Source organism: Dipodomys merriami, unplaced genomic scaffold (assembly GCF_024711535.1).
Source record: "Dipodomys merriami isolate MVZ:Mamm:240054 unplaced genomic scaffold, mDipMer1.0.p SCAF_48, whole genome shotgun sequence".
Classification (NCBI taxonomy): domain Eukaryota; kingdom Metazoa; phylum Chordata; class Mammalia; order Rodentia; family Heteromyidae; genus Dipodomys; species Dipodomys merriami.
The window spans coordinates 2,442,548-2,462,700 of NW_027206046.1; the positions used below are offsets into that span (position 1 = coordinate 2,442,548).

General features: G+C 44.8%; 1 protein-coding gene across 3 annotated transcripts; it reads left to right on the plus strand.

The window, feature by feature from the left end:
• Window positions 1-4,538: 4,538 nt before the first annotated feature.
• On the plus strand, window positions 4,539-19,878 carry LOC138808889 (integrator complex subunit 14-like). Of its 3 annotated transcripts, none has more exons than XM_069995134.1 (9): window positions 4,539-4,634; window positions 7,275-7,558; window positions 10,153-10,260; window positions 12,588-12,743; window positions 14,463-14,581; window positions 15,048-15,190; window positions 15,636-15,829; window positions 16,691-16,738; window positions 17,160-19,878. In XM_069995134.1, exons 2-7 carry the CDS (start codon window positions 7,337-7,339, stop codon window positions 15,644-15,646), a joined length of 759 nt encoding a protein of 252 aa, XP_069851235.1. In that variant the 5' UTR covers window positions 4,539-4,634; window positions 7,275-7,336; the 3' UTR covers window positions 15,647-15,829; window positions 16,691-16,738; window positions 17,160-19,878. The 3 variants fall into 3 exon arrangements, with proteins under 3 accessions (XP_069851235.1, XP_069851237.1, XP_069851236.1); XM_069995135.1 differs by having other exon boundaries at window positions 4,619-4,702; XM_069995136.1 differs by lacking the exon at window positions 12,588-12,743.
• The last annotated feature ends 275 nt before the right edge of the window (window positions 19,879-20,153 follow it).

Genomic DNA, 20,153 nt, shown 5'->3' on the forward strand with positions numbered 1-20,153 from the left:
TAGGTACAGGTTCCCGGGCCGTAACTCCGAGGAAGATGAACAAATAAAGAAGTAAGTGGACTGTGGCACAAAGAAAAGGCCCCTTCGTTCAAAATGGTATCTTTGAGGCTTCTGATTCAAAGTGCAGATTTCTCATTTGCACACCACTTGGGCTTTCCACTAGGGGCAGAGGGTTGGGATTGGAGTGGTGGCAGAGGACACAGCTGTGTTGTGGTTGTGGACTCTCAGGGATGACAGGGAGGGCTGTGTGTACAAAATCAGTTCCTTCTTGTTACCTATCCCAGTGAGAATATTGGAGAATTATCTTTCAGAAGCTTCTAGTCATGGCTGGTGAAGATCACTCTGCCTGCAGGAGTCTCCTCCTGCTTCCCAACTTGCAAGTGTGCATATAGCAGTCCTTGCAGAAAGGGGCTATTGGAGGCCCAGGATAGGGAGGGCAGGCACTCACTCTTCTTGTCACCAATCTGCCCACAGCACCCTTTGTTGCATCTTCACCATGTGGATGGACTGCTACCCTGCAGATTTCCGAGAGCCCCAGAACTGACACCCGGTGAAAGAACTTACCCACTATGCCATGCTCCACATGCCCTCCTCAGATCTGGTCCTCAATCTCCACGTTCATCTGGATGAGCTGGAGGAGACCGGGATGAATGAGACCAAGAAACAGAGGAAGAAGTCCCTGTGTGGTCACCTCAGAGCTTGTGAGTAGGGATGGCGCTTGGGCCTCTAGGGTTGAGCCTAATTGCCTGAGAGCCCTTATTACCCCCCAGGTTGTAAGAATGTCTTTTTATGATACTATCTGCCAGGCAGTGTTGGTTCTCTTGGTGAAAGCACTTTCTTTCTTGGGAAAGACCTTACCTTCTCATCAGTGTTCAGTCCAAAGTAAACTTGTACAGCTTCCTCCATTAGAGCCTCATGGAAATTGAACTCCACGTGCACATCCTGAATCCACTGTCAAACTCCTTTACCTATTTCTCTTTCTCAGGCTTTGGCCGCCATAGAGCAGCTTCTCCTGACCTCCTAAGAAAGAAGCCGTCGGTGATGTCAGGGATGGTGATGGATGGAGATCTGGAGCCATCACTGGACTCCACAAAGCATGTGCATGTAGAGGGGTTGCATGCATTTGCAGTGAGGCCCCAACGGGTTGTGAGTCCTGTGGATAAGACATTGGTTCTGAACCCCACATGTGACAGAGCTGAACCTGTAGGGACCCCAAAGAAAGAAGAAGGTAATAGTGATTGTCTTCTTCTGACTTTCACAGGCAGCCCAGATCAGCTCAAAAAGGGTCAAATCAGCACTCCCCCTGGTGTGCTGGAGGGAGTAGCACAAGTGGGGCTGATGGAAAATGTCCCCAGTCTGTGCTCAGGTGAACCAATAACTGAGGTCCAAACCTTAGATGCAGCTCAGGAAAGTGAATCTGTCCTCACTGAACATCTGGACAAATCTGTCCTGCTGCAGCATAGCCAATCTCCAACAGAGAAGTTAGAATCTGCCTCTCCGGCAATTGCAGGAGCAACTCCAATCATTCATGAGGAGGCAGATCCCTTGGAGGATTCTGAGGCAGAATTTATGTTTGAAGGCAACTTAGAAGCCGACCTAGACTTAGAGCTTCCCTCCCCTCTCCCTGGGGATATCTCTCTTTTTCTTTTTGTCCTGATTGTTGTAAAATGTTCATTCTTTTTATTCTTCTAAATTTATTAAAATATGTTTGTGTATGTTGTACAATTTATGGATCCTAAATACTGTGGGTTTTTTTTTTTTTTGATCAAGTCGTGGGCCTGAACTCTGGGCCTGGGCACTGTCCCTCAGCTCTTCAGCTCAAGGCTAGCGCTCTACCACTTGAGCCACACAGTACCACTTCTGGCTTTTTTCTTTTTTGCTTATGTGGTGCTGAGGAATAGAACCCAGGGCCTCATGCATGCAAGGCAAGTGCTCTACCACTGAGCTACCTTCCCAGTCCCAATATTGTGGGTTTTTAAATGTACAATCTGGCCAGGCGCTGGTGGCTCTCGCCTGTAATCCTTGCTATACAGGAGGCTGAGATCTGAGGATCGCGGTTCACAGCCAGCCCAGGCAGGAGAGACGGTGAGACTCCTATCTCCAGTAAACCACCAGAAAACCAGAAGTGGCGCTGTAGCTCAAGTGGTAGAGCGCTCGCCTTGAGCTGAAGAGCTGAGGGACAGCGCCCAGGCCCAGAGTTCAAGCCCCACGACCCACAAAAAAAAACAAAAATAAAATAAAATAAAATAAATGTACAATCTGATGTCCCAGACACCTGGGTCCTAAGTGGGGGCAAAACACAGTGACCTGGAGCTGTCCAAGAGCCCTTTCTGGCTATCCAGGGAACTACTCAAAACACTGTGGATGGCAAGGAACCCAGTCCATGTCTGCATGGGGTGATGGGGCCACTACTAAAATTCTAGGACATAGCAAACCAGATGTCCTTGCAAGTTGTTATGTCTATTGAGACAATTACCAGGCTAAATGTACTGAATGGATGACCTTCTTCCATTAGTGAATTCAAGTCTGTTTGCACACCCATTTTACTCTGTGCAAATATGTAAGATAATTTCACCGCAAAATGACATGAAAAGCTATATTGGGGGAAAAGTAGTTGACAAAATACATCGGCATTAGGTATACTGAAAAGTAAAAGCCATCAACAATAGAAGAAAGAACACTTACTCAGAGGGACTTACTCAGAGGACATGGCAGGTGTCCTGGCTCATCGCAATTATTCTATCTTCCAGACTGCCCTGTCCTTCCTCAGGAAGGAGGTTCAAATCAGCCCCCATAGACAAATGTGAAAGACTTATTCACTGAGCCAGCAAAAGTCAGGAACTTGTAGCATTGTTCAAGTTGTATGTTTAAGCACTGAACAAGAAATAAGCAAGAGCTCAAGGCCCTGAGTTCAAACTCCACTACTGGCACAAAAGATAAAGACATCTAATCCTGGAATGTATGCAATGGTAGCTTTAATCCAAGGGAAAAGAGATGTATAGAAATGGGAAAATTACATATTAGTTTAAGCAAAAAGGCCAGACTTATACATTAGGTCCAAATATGAAATAGAAAAAAGAAATGTAGTTTCCCCGCACACATCAACTCCTGGCCATCAATTTCATCAAATAGGCACAATGCTGGGTTTGAATGATTAATTGCTCTTAATACTAGAAACTCAAAACATCTCTAACCCTCAAAAAGAAAGAACTGCTCAAGTGGCAGAGCACCAGCCAAGAGCAGAAACAACTGAAGTGAGAGCAGGAAATTCATGACCCACTACCTGCATAAGAAAACAGCAAAGAAGCCTGCAGACAACAGCTGCTATGCTAAGGCTGAGTCTTGTCTCTCTGGGGATCAGGACATGTAGTATTATTTTTCTATCTCCACCTACTTCAACCTGAACACTAAAATGAGTCACTAAAATGAGCCTCTTTTGAGACTGTGTGTAACTCTCTTTTGTGAAATACCCTATAATGTTAATCCCATGTATCTCAAGGACCAGTGATGTTTGGCTCAATGGGTAGATGCTAGCCTTGAGCAGAAAAGCTCAGCAATAATGCTAAGGCACTGCATTAAAGACCCAGTGCCGACATGCCAAAGAACCTATGCATTACACACATTTCTCAATGGCTTAATGAGTTTTCCATATGTTTCAAGGTAGGGTTTATTTCTTTTTAGTTAAATGAGATAATTCCTAGTCATATATTCCAAGTTTCATGGTTCCATTCTGCCTTTTTTTTCTTCAAAAATGCTCTGGAGATAAGGACCATTTCTAATATATGTGTTAAAGCAAAGCAGATTTTTTTCTTCATGAATCAAAGCATTTTATGTGGGTGGTCCATGTGTGCATTATTGAAACCATATACAGCTATATTTGAAAAGATGATGCAGCTGACCATGGAGATGGTATGGAGATATGATTGGCTTAACTGTAGAATAACCCATTGGTGAGTGGGGGTGTGGCTGTTCATGTTCTATGGGAGCATGTGGAATGATTTATAAAACACCAAATAGATTCCAGCTAGCCAAATGCGGATCAGGATGATGTGGTACTCTGTAGTGAATTGTGAAAGAATAGGAAAAACATCTTCGATATCCAGATACATTTTCTGAATGGAGTTATGAGGGATTTCTCTGTCTGTCTGTCTGTCTGTCTGTCTGTTTGGTCGTGGAGCTTTAACTCATGTGGGCACTGTCTCTGAGCTCTTTTTTCCCAAGGCTAATACCCTCCTACTTTGAGTCACAGCTCCCCTTCCAATTTTCTGGTGCCCTGGGTCTTGTGTCACTAGATAAAATAAAGTAGTGTCTAAGGCCTTCCAGAGGGCTTTGTGTTCCCAGGGCTGTGGGAGGAAGAGGGTGGGGCCTCTCCACCCCGCCCCTAACCCCGCCCCTACCCGCCCCGCGGAGAGGAGCTGGGGAGGACGCGCTCCCTAGTGGCCCAGCCGAGCCACAGCCCCGCCCCTCCCCGCCCAGCCTGAAGTCCCGCCCCTCCCGCCCCGGAAGCCGGGTCTGCTCCTCTCCCGACGCCCATGGTGCTGGGCTCCTTGTGGTCCCGCGGCCCTTATAGTTCCGGTTGTGGCGCCCGGGCGGAAAGTTGAAGCGGACGGACTGTGGCCGGCGATGGGCTTGGGGTGAGTGGAGGAGGCGGCGGCCTGAGGGTCGCGTTTAATCGGTAGCAGGGATACAGGCGAAGGCTGAGGTGAGAAGAGCCGCGCAGGCCCAGCGCCCGGCCATCGTGGCCTCCCCGCGCCGGCTGTGGGGCGCCATTCCCGGGGTCCCTGCGCTCCGCGACCCGGGACTGCCGAGCGCTGTGTGAACAGTCCCGTTTCGCCCCGTTTTAGGCCCCTCTCTGCCCGCTTTCCTCAGGAGGGACTTCCCGGTCTCGGATTCTTTTCACTGATTTTAGAGCTTGGTGGTCGGTTGTTTGGGGGGGGGGGGAGGGCACCTCCCGTCGCCGTCCGTATGGAAGCACATTTGCAGCCAGACGTCTGCCCGGGAGAAGGCTGACAGGTAGCTGCGGCCTCCGCGGCGGCTGCGACACTCAGACGAGGCCCACGCTTTGAGGCTCGCCCCCTGAGGGGTTTGGTTTTGTTCTAGCGCTGGTTCTGGGGCCTTGAACTCAGGGCCTGAGCCCGTCCCTGAGCTCAAGGCTAGCGCCCTACCACTGGAGCCACACTTGCGCATCCCGTGTTCTTTGGTAGGTTAATGGAGATTAAAAAAAAAGAAAATCTCAAGGACTAGGATTCCTGGCAGGCCTGGCTTCGAACCACCATCTTCACCTCTCAGCCTCCTGATAAGATTACCAGCGTGAAAAAAAAAAAAAAGATTACCAGCATGAGCCGCTGATGCAGGCCTTAGCTGGAGGTTGTTCTGTAGAGCTGCTGAGACGCTTCAATCACTTTCCTTCAAGCATCCATCCAACACCGTGTTCTGTCACACACAGAGAACATGACTGAAGAGCGAAGCAGCAGGGCAGCAGGGCTGTTTAAAGCGGTGCTGCTACGACATTTTTAACAGGGTTATGTTGAACAAACAACTTTAATGAGGCAGAGATGAGGGAGACAAATTTAAATTTTTCTATCAAACTAGTTAAACATTTGGGGCTTCTCAGGAGTGAATTTTTTTTTCTGGTTAACCTATTGATGTGGAAATCTGAACTCCTATTTGAAACATATCTATGTCTATTATGTGGTTTTAAAAAAAGAACCGCTTTTGCTGTTTAACCTGTGTTCCTAACCCCCTGTTTAAAACATTGTTTTCAGTCAGGTTTAATTCTAGTTACTTAGCAGGCTGAGACCTAGAGGATCACATCTCAAATCCAACCTAGATGGAATCCTAGAGATTCCCATCTTAGTACTGGCACACTCACAAAATTTAAAATAATCCTATGCACAAAAATAAAGAAATAACAAATACAGAGACCCACTAATGTGGATACAATTTGTTGATCCTTTGTTAAGAAACTATAGTGTGCTGGGCACCAGTAGCTCAAGCCTATAATCCTAGCTACTTAGGAGGCTGAGATCTGAAGAGTTCAAAGCCAGCCCAGGAGCCTGGCGCCGGTGGCTCACACTTGTAATCCTAACTACTCAGGAGGCTGAGATCTCATGATCAAGGTTCAAAGCTAGCCCAGGCAGGAAAGTCTGTGAGACTCATCTCCAATGAAGTACCAGAAAACCAGAAGAGTGGCTATGGCTCAAAGTGGTAGAACTCTAGGCTTAAGTGAAAAAGCTCAGGGACAGCGCCAGGCCCTGAATTCAAGCTCTACCACGGAAAGGAAAGGAAAGAAGGGGAAAGGGAAGGAAAGGAGAGAGAAACTGTAGTCTGTTGACACAATGAAATAGCATGTAGTTACAAATAAATGACCCAGCTTAAAAAAAAATACATAACTAAGAAAAGTGGGTTATAGGACTATATGTGTATACTTCGTACAACTCCATATTCACATTGCTTGTGTCCTATACAATTGTGGAAGACTTTAGGTAGATGTAAAAACATTATACAAGGATAATGTTCACTGTTTGTTTTTTGGAATTCATTTCAAAATGTTTAACAATAGCCAGACTGCTTGCTGGTACAATGCCCAAGCACGGATGTGTGAAATTGTAAAATTCAAATTATAAGGGAGCTGTTGGAAACTTAGAACATAGTGGTTCACAAGAGCCAAATTACATTTTATTTATATATTTATTTAATTTTACTTTGAGGCTGCTATTGGGGCTTGTATTCAGGGCTTCATGCTTTCCCTCAACTTGCTGGTTCATGACTGATGAGCAGACTGGCTCCAAAATGAAAGCCTCTGACCTTAGCTTCCTGAGTATCTAGTATTACAGGCCACCAGCATTAAGCTATAGTGTGTGTGTGTGTGTGTGTGTGTGTGTGTGTGTGTGTGTGTATCTCTCTCTCTTCCCCCCCTCTATATATGTATATATACATAAATGTATATATGTAAGTATATATGTATATTTATATAAATAAATACATATTTTATATAAAAATTGAAAGTTGGAAGTAAGGCCTACCTTTAATGCTTTTTCCCACTGGTAATAAGGTAGCCCTTGATTCACAGGTGTAGATAGTGTGTTTTGAGTGTGTCTGGGAGTGGTCTTCCCAGTGAATTAGGCTGCTGTCTTCTGTCTTCTTTCTCCCAGAATTCTCTGCAGATTGACCTATATAGCGGTCACCTTGCCTTATTTCTGGAAAATTGGTTACAGTTATGGTGAAAAGATACTGCTTTCCTTCTGTGACACTTCTTTTTTTTTTCCCCACAGCATTTCACTATTTGTAGCTTGTTGTCTGCATTCTGACTGGGCTCGCTTGGATTCTGTTCACCATGCCAACAGTGGTGGTGATGGACGTGTCCCTCTCCATGACTCGGCCTGTGTCAATCGAGGGGTCTGAGGAATACCAGCGGAAGCACCTTGCAGCCCATGGGTTGACAATGCTGTTTGAGCACATGGCCACAAACTACAAGCTTGAATTCACAGCATTAGTGGTTTTCTCATCGCTTTGGGAGCTGATGGTCCCCTTCACAAGAGATTATAACACCCTGCAGGTACAAAAAGGAATAAAGACCCAAGTTGATTGGAAAGAAAGCAGTATGATAATAGTGTACTGATTTTAGACCTTAGAATTATTTAATACTAAATATACAGGCACTTAACATGCACAGCTATAAAGCATAATGCATAACCAATAGGTCCTAGGCCTTTCTTTTGTAAAGCTATGAGGTAGAGAAAGAGGTCATGGGGGCTGCGAAGGTGGCTCACTGGTAAAGTGCTTGCCTCGCATTCATGAGGCCCTGGGTTCGATTCCTCAGCACCACATAAGCAGAGAAAGGTCATGTCCATTTTCTGGAATTCTTAGGAAAGGTGAAGATTTCAGCATACCATGCTTCAGTCCCTAAATTCAACATTTTTTGCCATTCTGCTGTTTTCTACTTTCTCATACAATTTTAAGGTAATGAAAAATAGCCCTTATTAAAAGACACACACACACACACAATTTCTTCTAGAAAGTTCAGAATGATGCTTAGATATTATTGATGCCAAGATATTATTTTTTATCTTTTTCTTCCTTTTTTCCATCCTGGGGCTTGAATTCAGGACCTGGGCGTTATCCTTGAAATTTTTGCTCAAGGTTGGCACTCTACCACTTGAGCCATAGCTCCACTTCCAACTTTTTTGCTGGTTGATTGAGATAAGAGTCTCATGGACTTTCCTGCCCAAGGTGGTGTCAAATGTCGTTAGATCTCAGCCTCCTGAGTAGCTAGGATTACAGGAATGAGCTACTAGTACCCAGCTCAATGTTGTCATTTTAAAATCTTAATAGGTATTGTCTTTCAAAGATATTTTTCTGAGATAAGCCAGATGTCTTTTTTTTTTTTCAAATTCTTTATTGTGATTAAGTGATTACATAATTTTCCAAATTTCACTGTATTTCGAGATAGTGATGCTTAGTTAAAATCACAAACACATTCTAATTTCATGGGGCAAGTTGTCTGTCGTGATCTATAATATTTATGAGTTCTATGAGCTAGCCAGATGTCTTTAAACCATTAATATCTCCTATAGTTCTTAGCACAGTGTCTTGGCCAGTGAGTAGACAATAAGTGTTTCTGAAATTAAACTGAGCAATTAAATAATTGTTGGGCAATTTGGAAATGCAGGATTAATGCAGTTTGAATTCTTAGTAATTTTTTTGTTGTTGTCTGTCGTGGGCCTTGAACTCTGGGCCTGAGCACTGTTCCTCAGTTCTTCAGCTCAAGGCTAGTGCTCTACCACTTGAGCTACAGTGCCACTTCTGGTTTTCTGGTGGTTTATTGGAGATAAGAGTTTCATGGATTTTCCTGCCCCTGCTGGCTTTGAACCGCAATCCTCAGATCTCAGCCTCCTGAGTAGCTAGGATTGCAGGCATGAGCCAATGGCGCCTGGCTGAATTCTTACTAATTTTTATTAAAGCTTTCCTTTTATTATCTTGCATCTTTATGAGACTTAAAAATTTTTTTAATCGTACTGTACTGGTGGACTCTTTTGGTGTTACTGAGTCTTGAATTCAGGACCTCATGCTTGGAAGGTAGATGCTCTACCACATGAGTCATACTTCCAACCCTTTTTTGTACTGGGTATTTTCAGATTATAGTCTCAGTTTATGCCCTGGATGGTTTGGGCTTTGATCCTTCCACTTGTGCTTCCCCATGTCAGTGGGGATAACAGGTGTGTGCTACCACACGTAGTCTTTGGTTGAAGTAGAGTCTTGTGAATTTTCTCCCCGGGCCAGCCTCTTAACAGCAATTTCCCAATCTCTGCCTCTCAAAAAGTTAGGATTACGGGCGTAAGCCACCCCACTCTGCTTGTACTGGTTTTCTTATAAGTTATTTAGCTAAAGATTTTTTTGGTGTTTAGCAGTTCTAAAATTTAGAGAATTGCAATGTAATGAATGAGGTGTAAGAGGTAAAAGCAGAAGCTCTGGAGTCAGGCCACTTCTTAAAAATTTCCTCATTTAGGGCTGGGAAGGTGTCTCAGTGGTAGAGCGCATGCCTTGCATGCCAGAGGCCCTGGGTTCGCTTCCTCAGCACCACATAAGCAAAAGAAAAAAAAGCTGAAAGTGGCACTGTGGCTCAAGTGGTAGAGCGTTAGCCTTGAGCTGAAGAGCTGAGGGACAGCGCCCAGGCCCAGAGTTCAGGCCCTATGATCGGGCCCCCCCCCCCAAAAATATTCCTCATTTAAAAGTAGGGTGAACAATGGTAGGATGATTAAATCCATGTAAAGTGCAGAGAATGTGTTTAGCAGATTATGGTTAATGGTCCATACATTTTGGTCATTACTTAAAGCTTATTTCATTGTCCATTACAGTTGAGGAAGTCTGTTTTGCTCTGTGTGTGTGTGTGTGTGTGTGTGTGTGTGTGTGTGTGTGTGTGTGTGTGTGTGTGTGTGTGTGTGTGTGTGTGTGTGTGTGTGTGTGTGTGTGTGTGTGTGTGTGTGTGTGTGTGTGTGTGTGTGTGTGTGTGTGTGTGTTTCTGGAACCTATGCTTTGGGGCTTACAGAAACTCAGTGTTTGCTGTATGATACTCAGACTTCGTACAGTTTATATTGTTTCTAATAACAAAACAGCAGAGAATAATGAGCAATTTTTTTCTCGCCCAATAAGGAAGCACTGAGTAACATGGACGATTACGACAAGACATGCCTAGAGTCCGCACTGGTTGGTGTCTGTAACATTGTTCAGCAAGAATGGGGCGGTGCGATCCCTTGCCAGGTAATGCTTAGTTTTTTTTCAATGTCCTTAGTTAATATCATTAACGAGCCAGGCACTAGTGGCTCACACCTGTAACCCTAGCTACTAAGGAGGCTGAAATCCAAGGATTGCTGGTCAAAGCCAGCCCAGGCAGGAAAGTATATGAGCCTCTTATCTCCAATTAACCCAAAAAGAAAAAAAAAAAGTAGAGTTATGACTCAAGTGGTAGAGTGCTAGCCTTGAGCCAAAAAAGCTCAGGGACAATGCACAGGGTCTGAGTTCAAGCTCCAGGACTGGCACCAGCAAGAAAGAAAAAAGGAAGAGAAAATATAGACCCCCCAAACTGGCCTGTAAATCTTAGGTATTCAAGAGGCTGAGATCTGAGGTTCTCAGTTTGAAGCTAGCTGAGGCTAGAAAGTCCGTGAGACACTTGTCTCCAGTTAAGTAGCAAAAAGCCAGATGTGGAGCTGTGGCTCAAGTGATGGAGCACTAGCCTTGAATGCAAAAGCTAAAAACGGGCTAGGGAATGTGGTTTAGTGGAAGAGTGTTTGCCTAGGCTGCATGAAGCCCTGGGGACGATTCCTCAATACCACATCAACAGAAAAAGCCAGAAGTGGTGCTGTGGCTCAAGTGGTAGAGTGCTAGCCTTGAGCACAGAGAGACTCAGGGACAACACCCAGACCCTGAGGTTAAGCTACTAGGAGTGCATGTACACATGCATGAGCACATGTGCAAAACATACAAATCATTAACCACTGTAGTGTTGATTTTCCTCAGGCTCTAACCGCCTACGTTATAACTCCACAAACTACATTTTACACTATTTGTACAGTTTTTAAAGAAGGCATTAAATCACTGTAATCGTATCACACGAATTTAAGTCATACTAATGTGTTCAGAAAGCAGACCTATGCGTCGAGGAAAGTATTTTCCTGGTAAATTGATGTACTGAAAATTTATATTGTTTATAGAAAGACAAAAGGCTCACAGTAGAATTTATAACTATTCACTGAAGGACGGATTATAATTTTGTGTGGTAGAATTGTAAACACGGAACAATAGTGTCAATTCTTCATTATCTCAGTGTAGCAGTTATTCAGCAAATTTCTAACCATCTCAACTGAGTTGTCTAAAAAGTGAAGAGTATCATAAAGACTTGCTCTTGTGGGACACCAGTGGCTCACGCCTGTAATCCTAGCTACTCAGAAGACTGGATTTGCGGATCTCCATTGAAAGCCAACCCAGGCAGGAAAGATGAAACTCTCATCTCCAGTTAAACACTAAAAAGTTGGTAGTAGAATTGTGGGCCAAATGGGAGAGTGCTAGCCTTGAGCAGAAAAAGCTAAGGGACAGTACCCAGGCCCTGTGTTCAAGCTCTAGTACCTGCATTTTTGTCTTAAATGCATAAATTCAAAATACATGATTTGGTCTTGTCTATGAGGATGGATGTTAAGGAGAGCAGAGAGAGAGAGAAAGAATGGTGGACACAAACAGTCATAATATTCAATGTACATATTGAAACTGGGACTAGAAAACTTCAGATGGATAAGTTTGGAGTACATAGAAAAATGATAGAAAGGTTGACACTGATCAAAGTGTATTCTACATATCAGTTGACGTTGAATTAAAACTCTGTGGTATAACTAGTTAAAGATAATTTTAGCTGTGGGCCAGTGGCTCACATGTATAATCCAAGTTACTTAGAAGGCTGAGATCTGAGGATCCAGGTTCAAAGTCAGCCCAGCAAGAAAGTCTATGAGGCTCTTATCTCTAATTAACCATCAGAAAACCAGAAGTGCAATTGTGACTCAAAGTGGTAGAGTGCTAGCCTTGAGCAAAAAGAGCTCAGGGATAGCACCCAGGCCCTGAGTTCAAGTACCATGACTGACAAGAGAAAATAAAGACAATTAAAAAAAATAAGCCAGGCATCAGGGGCTCATGCTTTTAATCCTACCTACTCAAGAGGCAGAGATCTGAAGCTCATGGTTTGATGCTAGCCTGGGCAGGAAAGTCTGTGAGACTTTTATCTCCATCTAACCAGTAAAAAGGCAAAAGTAGAGGTGTGGCTCTAGTGGAAGAACACCAGTCTTGAGCAAAATAGTTCACAAATAGAGCCCAGGCCCTGAGTTCAAGCCCCAAGACCGGCACATAAACAAACAAATAAATCACACAGTTTGCTAGATTTTCACAAATGGAAGCATGTATGTATATATATCCTTACTACAAGTAAGACCTAGACCATACCCATCACCCCACAAAGCTCCCTGCACGTTCCTGTGGCAGTGAAAGCAAACCTGGGTGGAGCTGTTGGGCATGTGGCTTAATGGATACTTGTCCTCTGCACACAGGTCGTTCTGGTGACGGACGGCTGTCTCGGCATTGGTAGAGGGTCCCTGAGACATTCCCTAGCGACACACAATCAAAGGAGCGACAGCAACAGGTTCCCGCTGCCTTTCCCTTTCCCGTCTAAGATATACATCATGTGCATGGCAAACCTGGAAGAGGTAATGCCTTCTGCTAAATGCTTTGTAGATGGGTTAGGTAAATCCCAGGGCTCGGTTTATTTTTCAGTATATTCAATGGACACTCTTGCGTACGGTATATCATTTAGCTTTGAAAAGACTTGATTTCACATGCTCTTTGACATAACAACACTCACCTCTCCGAGAGTATAGCTGGAGATGCCCATTCTGCTGATGACCATGAAGGGTTGAGATGGTCTTTTTTTTCTGTCCATTCCTCCAGAAATGTTGACAGAGGTATACTTTAGGTTTTTTCTGTTTTGGGGAGGAGGGTTTGGAACGGGGGAACATAGGTCTTTTTGTTTGTTTGTTGAGGTGCTGGTATTGGGGCTTAAAATCAAAGCCTGGATGCTGTCCCTGAGCTTTTTGCTCAAGACTAGCACTCTACCATTTTGAGCCACAGCTCCACTTCTAGCTTTTTTGGTAGTTTAGTGGAGCTGAAGATCTCACAGATTTTACTACTCAGGCTTGGCTTCAAACTGCCATCCTCAGCTCAAACTGCCATCCTCAGCTCTCAACCTCCTGAGTCGCTAGGATTACAGGCATGAGCCACCAGCACCTGGCTTCTGATGTGTTTTATTAAATACTTCCTGCTTTTCCATTGAGTCAGGAATTATTTCACTTTACCTCAGTTTTTCTCTCTATAAAATGCTGATAATTGATGGCTCTTGCCAAACCATGTCAGGAACAGGTTGTAGGGAAGATGCTGTATGGCTGCTAACTGTGGTCTCCTGAGAATCTGCAGAACTACGTATGAATAAAGTACCTCTTGTAACCTTGAGGCAGATTGCAGTAGTTGAGGTAAGAAGGTCCATGAGACTCAGTATCTCCACTAAACTACAAAAAAATCTGGAAGTGGAGTTGTGGCTCAAGTGGTAGAGTGCTAGCCTTGAGCAAAAAGCTCAAGGACAACACCTAGGCTCTGGAATTGAGCCCAGGAACTGGCACACACACAGAACAATTGTTGTGTTCCTTCCTTCTTTATTTGTATTTTTTTTGGGGGGGTGGGGGTGCGGTCGTGGGGCCTAAACTCTGGGTCTGGGCGCTGTCCCTCAGCTCTTCAGCTCAAGGCTAGCACTCTACCACTTGAGCCACAGCACCACTTCCGGCTTTTTTCTTTTTGCTTATGTGGTGCTGAGGAATCGAACCCAGGGCCTCATGCATGCAAGGCAATCGCTCTACCACTGAGCCACCTTCCCAGCCCCTGTAGTTACTTCCTTCTGATATTGACTGTTAAGAAAATCATCTCATGGACTCAACACCCGTAATCCTAGCTACTCAGGAGGCTGAGATCTGAAGATCATGGTTCAAAGCCAGCCTGGGCAGGAAAGTCCATGAGACTCTTATCTACCAAAACTCCCAAAAAAGCTGCAAGTGGAGCTGTGGCTCCACTTGAGACTTGAGACTCTTATCTCCAATTAACGACTCAAAAAAACTGCAAGTAGCTCTAGGCTGAAGTGGTAGAGCACTAGCTTTGAATACATAGAGGCTCAGGGACAGCATTCAAGCCCTGAGTTAAAGCCCTGCAACTGACAAAAAAAAAAAGTATAAGGCCTTGAGTTTAAGCCCCAGTACCAGAACCAAAAGAACAAACAAACAAACCGTTTATTGCCCATTTTGTTACAGTGGCTGTGGCCTTGGTGTGCTGGTAGTGATGTGGTGATTTGTTCTACTTTAAAGGTGTCCTCTCTTGCTTTGTAGCTTCAGAGCACCGATTTCCTGGAATGCCTTGAACGTCTCATAGACCTCAACAATGGTGAAGGGCAAATTTTTACTATTGATGGCCCCCTGTGCTTGAAAAACGTGCAGTCTATGTTTGGGTGAGTATATGCCTTAAAGTTGTTTTTTGAGGGGTCGGGGGTGGGGGCTTCTTTACAATCTGATATTATCATTTGACAACCAAGAAGAACAGTTACTGTATTATTTCTTCAGTCTAACGTTCTCCCAACTGAGCTATTTCGGCGACCTCTCAGTTACTGTATTATTTCTAACAGTGTGAGTCCATTTTCCCACAGTTGCCCGTTTCTCAGGTAAAATAAGGTGGTCATGCTTTAAAAAGACTCAGCTGTTCCCAAGTTTAACTTGCTCTGGGGTTTCTCTCTCAATTGAAATTTCCTCTGTAAAAACATCAAAATGTTTTCCATTTCACAAGTAGATTTAGTTTTGGAATCAGTGCGAAGGTTTAACCACCTTTACATCTTGAAATGTTACTTTCATGTGTACAGTCCTTTTATGTGTACCACATGTGAACTCTTCCTCCCTTAACAAGTCATGATCATCTTCTAGAAAGCTGATAGACCTGGCATATTCGCCTTTCCATGCTGTGCTCAAGTGTGGCCACCTGACCGCTGACGTCCAGGTCTTCCCCAGGCCAGAGCCATTCATTGTAGATGAAGAAATCGATCCTATCCCAAAAGTCATTAAGACAGGTAATGCATGAAAAATTCCCTCCTGGCCTTCCTCTTTTCTCTGCCCTCTTTTCACTTGTGACTTACTTTCTCCCCATCTAGGAGGGTTGGAAAGAATCTTGTATTCTCACAGGGAGGTGCTAGTGTCATCAGCGCTTGATTTTTTTTTCTTTTTTGCTGGTCCTGGGGGCTTGAACTCAGGGCCTGGGCATTGTCCCTGAGCCTCTTTTGCTCAAGGCTAGCCCTCTACCACTTGAGCCACAGCACCACTTCAGACTTTTTCTGTTTATGTGATACTGAGGAATCAAACCCAGGGCTTCATGCAGTCCAGAGGAGAACCTTCTTAGGTGATTTGTCTATACTGAGATAATGTTTTCTGCATAGTTTTCAATCCACTCTATCACAATTACTCATTTGGAAGTGTTCTCATTTCCATCATTTTTTCTGATTCTTTTACCCACCTTAGTGTGCCAATGAGTCAGGCCTGACCCTGAATGTGCCACGCAATATATGGAGCCCGGAGGCAGGCCTGCTGGACATGCTGGTGATGAACCTGGTCCCTGCCTACCAGAAAGGCAATCTCTTCTATGTTGGAAACTACCTCCACAATTATAGACTGTGGGGGACAATGGAGCAAGTGCTGGATATTGTGTTTAAAAAGTGAGTGTTCCCCCTTCCTTCGCATCTTGGTCTGTTCAGCCCCTCCTTGCTGAGTTGTGGAATACTTGGCACCCCTCTGAACCTGTTGATTTCATGGGGGTCTTCTCACAGGAGCTTGGCATGAGACAAAGAAGTGCACCCCCTGCCTACTTTCTTAGTATGGTCTGCCCAGTACATTTCCCAGAAAAGCTACTGGAACCTCAGAAGCTTGCTTACTGAGGGGCTAGGATTACAGGCATGTGCCAGAGGCACCCAACTTCTGCCCTCACCTAGGTGAGGTTCTAGGAAATCACATTTCCCATGAGTAAATAAGGTTTCATTGGGAATTGGATGTCTGTGAATAATGTAGACCCAGGAAAGGCTAGGTGTGGGAAGACGGGTGAACTGGAGGCTGAATCACCTCAGAGACCTCAGGGAGGGATTATGTTGGCTTTACATATTTATAACTCCTGAAGCTTTTATGATTTTGTGTGTGTGCCAGTCCTGCAACCTGAACTCAGGGCCTGATTGCTGTTTCTTTGGTGCTCAGAGATACCACTACAGCATTTGAACCATAGGTGCTATTCTGGTCTTCAAAAATTAGTTTCTTTAGACTTTTACTGACTAATGTCTGATCAGACTGTGCACCTGAGATCTCATGTTCCTGATGAGCTAGAATTTGAGGTATTAGCCACTGGCACATTTTCCTTGGACCAAATGCGTATACCTCTCATAGAAGAATTTTCACTTAACTGTATAGACATATCTCACTTGTTTATGTGTCAGATTCCATTCCCATCTGGGCATGAGCCCATCCCATATGTGTCCTGTGTGGGCAGAAAAGGAGAAGCTGAGAGGTGACTTCCTCCTGTGCTCCCATAGGTACAGATTCCCGGGCCGTAACTCCGAGGAAGATGAACAAGTAAAGAAGTAAGTGGACTGTGGCACATCGAAAAGGCCCCTTCTTGTAAAATGGTATCTTTGAGGCTTCTGAATCCAACTAAAGATTTCTCCTTTGCACACCACTTGTGCTTTCCACTAGGGGCAGAGGCTTGGGATTGGAGTGGTGGCAGAGAACACAGTTGTGGTGTGGTTGTGGACTCTCAGGGATGACAGGGAGGGCTGTGTACAAAATCAGTTCCTTCTTGTTACCTATCCCAGTGAGAATATTGGAGAATTATCTTTCAGAAGCTTCTAGTCGTGGCTCGTAAAGATCACTCTGCGTGCAGGAATCTCCTCCTGCTTCCCAACATGCAAGTGTTCATATAGCAGTCCTTGCAGAAAGGGGCTATTGGAGGCCCAGGATAGAGAGGGCAGGCACTCACTCTTCCTGTCACCAATCTGCCCACAGCACCGTTTGTTCCATCTTCACCATGTGGATGGACTGCTATCCTGCAGATTTCCGAGAGCCCCAGAACCGACACCCAGTGAAAGAACTTACCCACTATGCCATGCTCCACATGCCCTCCTCGGACCTGGTCCTCCACCTCCACATTCTTCTCGATGAGCTGGAGGAGACCGGGAAGAAAGAGACCAAGAAAGAGAGGAAGAAGTCCCTGTGTGGTCACCTCAGAGCTTGTGAGTAGGGATGGCACCTGGGCCTCTAGGGATGAGCCTAATTGCCTGGTTTGTTTTCTTATACATTCTGATGTCCCAGACACATGAGTCCTGAGTAAAGGCAGAAGAGTGACCTGGAGCTGTCCAACAACACTTACTGGCTATGAAGGGAACTGTTAGTGCACTGTGAGTGGCAAGGAGCCTAACCCATGCCTGCATGGGGTGATCAGGCCATTACTAAAGTTCTAGGACATGGCAAACCAGATGTTCTTGAAAGTTGTTCTGTCTATTGAGACAAATGCCAGGCTAAATGTTCTGTATGTGGGACTTTCTTCCATTAGTGAATTCATGTCTGTACGCACCCCCATTTTGCTCTGTGCAAATATGTAAGGACATTTCACCTCAAAATACCACCAAAACGTTACTTTGGGGGAAAACTGTTTGACAATATACAAAGGAAATAGGTAAAAGCCATCATCAATAGAAGACAGAAGACTTAGCCAGAGGGACAAAGACATGCCAGGTGTCCTGGCCCATCTCAATAATTGTAGCTTCAAGAATGCCCTATACTTCCTCAAGGTTCAAATCAGCCCTTGTTGACAACTCTGAAAGACTTATCCAATGAGCCAGCAAAAGTCAGGAACTCATAGCATGGCTCAAGTTACATGTTTAAGCATTGAACAAAAAATAAGCAAGAGCTCAAGGCCGTGAGTTCAAATTCCACTACTGGCACAAAAGATGAAACATGTAGACATGAAATGTGGGCAATGGTAGCTTTAAACCATGGAAACAAAAACATACAAATGGGAATATTACATATATAAGCAATAAGGCCAGACTTTTAAACAATTGGTGAGTAGGTATGGGCCTGTTTATGTTCTATGGGAGCATGTGGAATAATTTATGAAACACCCAATAGATTCCAGGTAGCCAAATGTGGATCAGGATGAGGTGGTACTATGTAGGGAATCATGGAAGAATAGGATATACATCTAAGATATCCATATACATTTTTCTAAATGGAGTTGTCAGGGATTTCTCAGTCTTCCTGTCTTTCTTTCTGTGTTTGTCTGTCTCTGTCTCTATTTCTGTCTGTCTCTGTCTGTTTCTGTCTCTCTCTCTGTCTCTCTGGTTTTTTTTTCTGTCTGTCTCTGTCTCTGTCTCTCCCTTTTCCTCTCTCCGTTTGGTTGTGGAGTTTGAACTCATGCTGTGGGCACTGTCTCTGAGCTCTTTTCTGCACAAGGCTAATGCGCTTCCACTTACAGTCACGGCTCCCCTTCCATTTTTTGGTGCTTAATTGGAGAGAAGAGTCTCATGGACTTTCCCGCTTGATCTGGCTTTGAACCATGATCCTCGGATTTAGACTCCTGACTAGCTAGCAGTACAGGCGAGATCCACAGCATCCAGTCAGGAATCTTTTTTAAACCTGATTTTCTAAGAAATCACATAAATGTTTCATAGCAAAGGTTTGAAGCCTGCCTTCAATGTGACAAGAAAAGAATTTTGTCAGCCTGAGACAATTGAAGATCCTGGAGTATTGTTTGTTGTTGTTTGAGTCTAGAACCCAGACATATACAAGCTACTGAAGTACTACACAATTAGCTTTACAATCTGAGTCTAGGGATTCAAGTTTATATAAAATGTGAGCTCTCCATCATGCATACCTCTGAGATATGGTACATGACTTCTGCATTTCTACTGGTGTTTCAAGAACTATTTATATAATTGTTGTTTTGTAAATCTGGTGGTAGAGCTGCACACTTCTAATCAATCAGAGCTACTGGGAAGACAGACATGAGGAACTTGAAATTGAATGCCAGCCGGAGGCCAAAACTCAACAGTTGGTCTGAAAAATAATTGTAAACAAAGAACCCAGGGCAAGGCCCAAGTCCCAGAATACATTGCTTACTAAAACATTTTTGGGCAAAATGCTTATAGAACATTGATTATCAATATATAAATATATAGTTGTGTGTACATATACATTAAAAATAGATTAATATATTTGAGTGTGTGTGAGTGTGTGTGTGTGTATCTATAAAGTGAACATAAGGAAATTCAGCAAACTGTGTATGAAAAAGGCGCTGTGAGCTGGCCACCTGAGGCACAGGCCTGTGATCTTTGTGATTTAGGAATCTGGGTTCTGAGTTTCAGGGACTCTTAACCCCAGGGCCTTAGATTTTGAGACAAGACCTGAGCCCCTCTGGAGCAGCACATGGACATGCGCATTGGGAGGACAGCTGGTGCGCATGCTCAGACTGGCAATGCAGCTCCTGCGGGTCCGCCATTGCAGCTTCTAGGAGAGACAGGGGTCTGGAGCAGAGAAGTTGGCGCTGAGGTCCTGTCCAGGGAGAAGCGATGAGGAAGGGCAGCCGTGGGGAAGGGAGGCCTGTCAGGAAGCCCCGCAAGGCCTTGTGTGCAGCGGGAACTTGTGGACGTCCTTTCTGGGGCTCGGGCCTGGCTGTGCCGCCCCGTGCGGCCTCCGCGGTCTTTGGGCGCCTGGCTCCGCCATGGTTGCTGTGAGGCCGGGCAGCGCATCCTCCCGTGCCTTGCCCGGCGTGGAGCCTGCAGGACGGCCAGACCCCAGCACACGGGGTGCAGGAAGCAGTGGGGTTTGCGCAGGTGTGCTGCTGAGAGGAAGGGCGGCAGGCACCTACCCTCTGTCAACAACTTGTATTGCTGTCGCTAACCTTTCCCATGCCAGACTTTGACCAAACCACTCTGTTTTGCAAAGCCTCTGTGATGGCAGTCCACACTGTTTCAAGGCAGAAAAAAAAGAAACCATAAT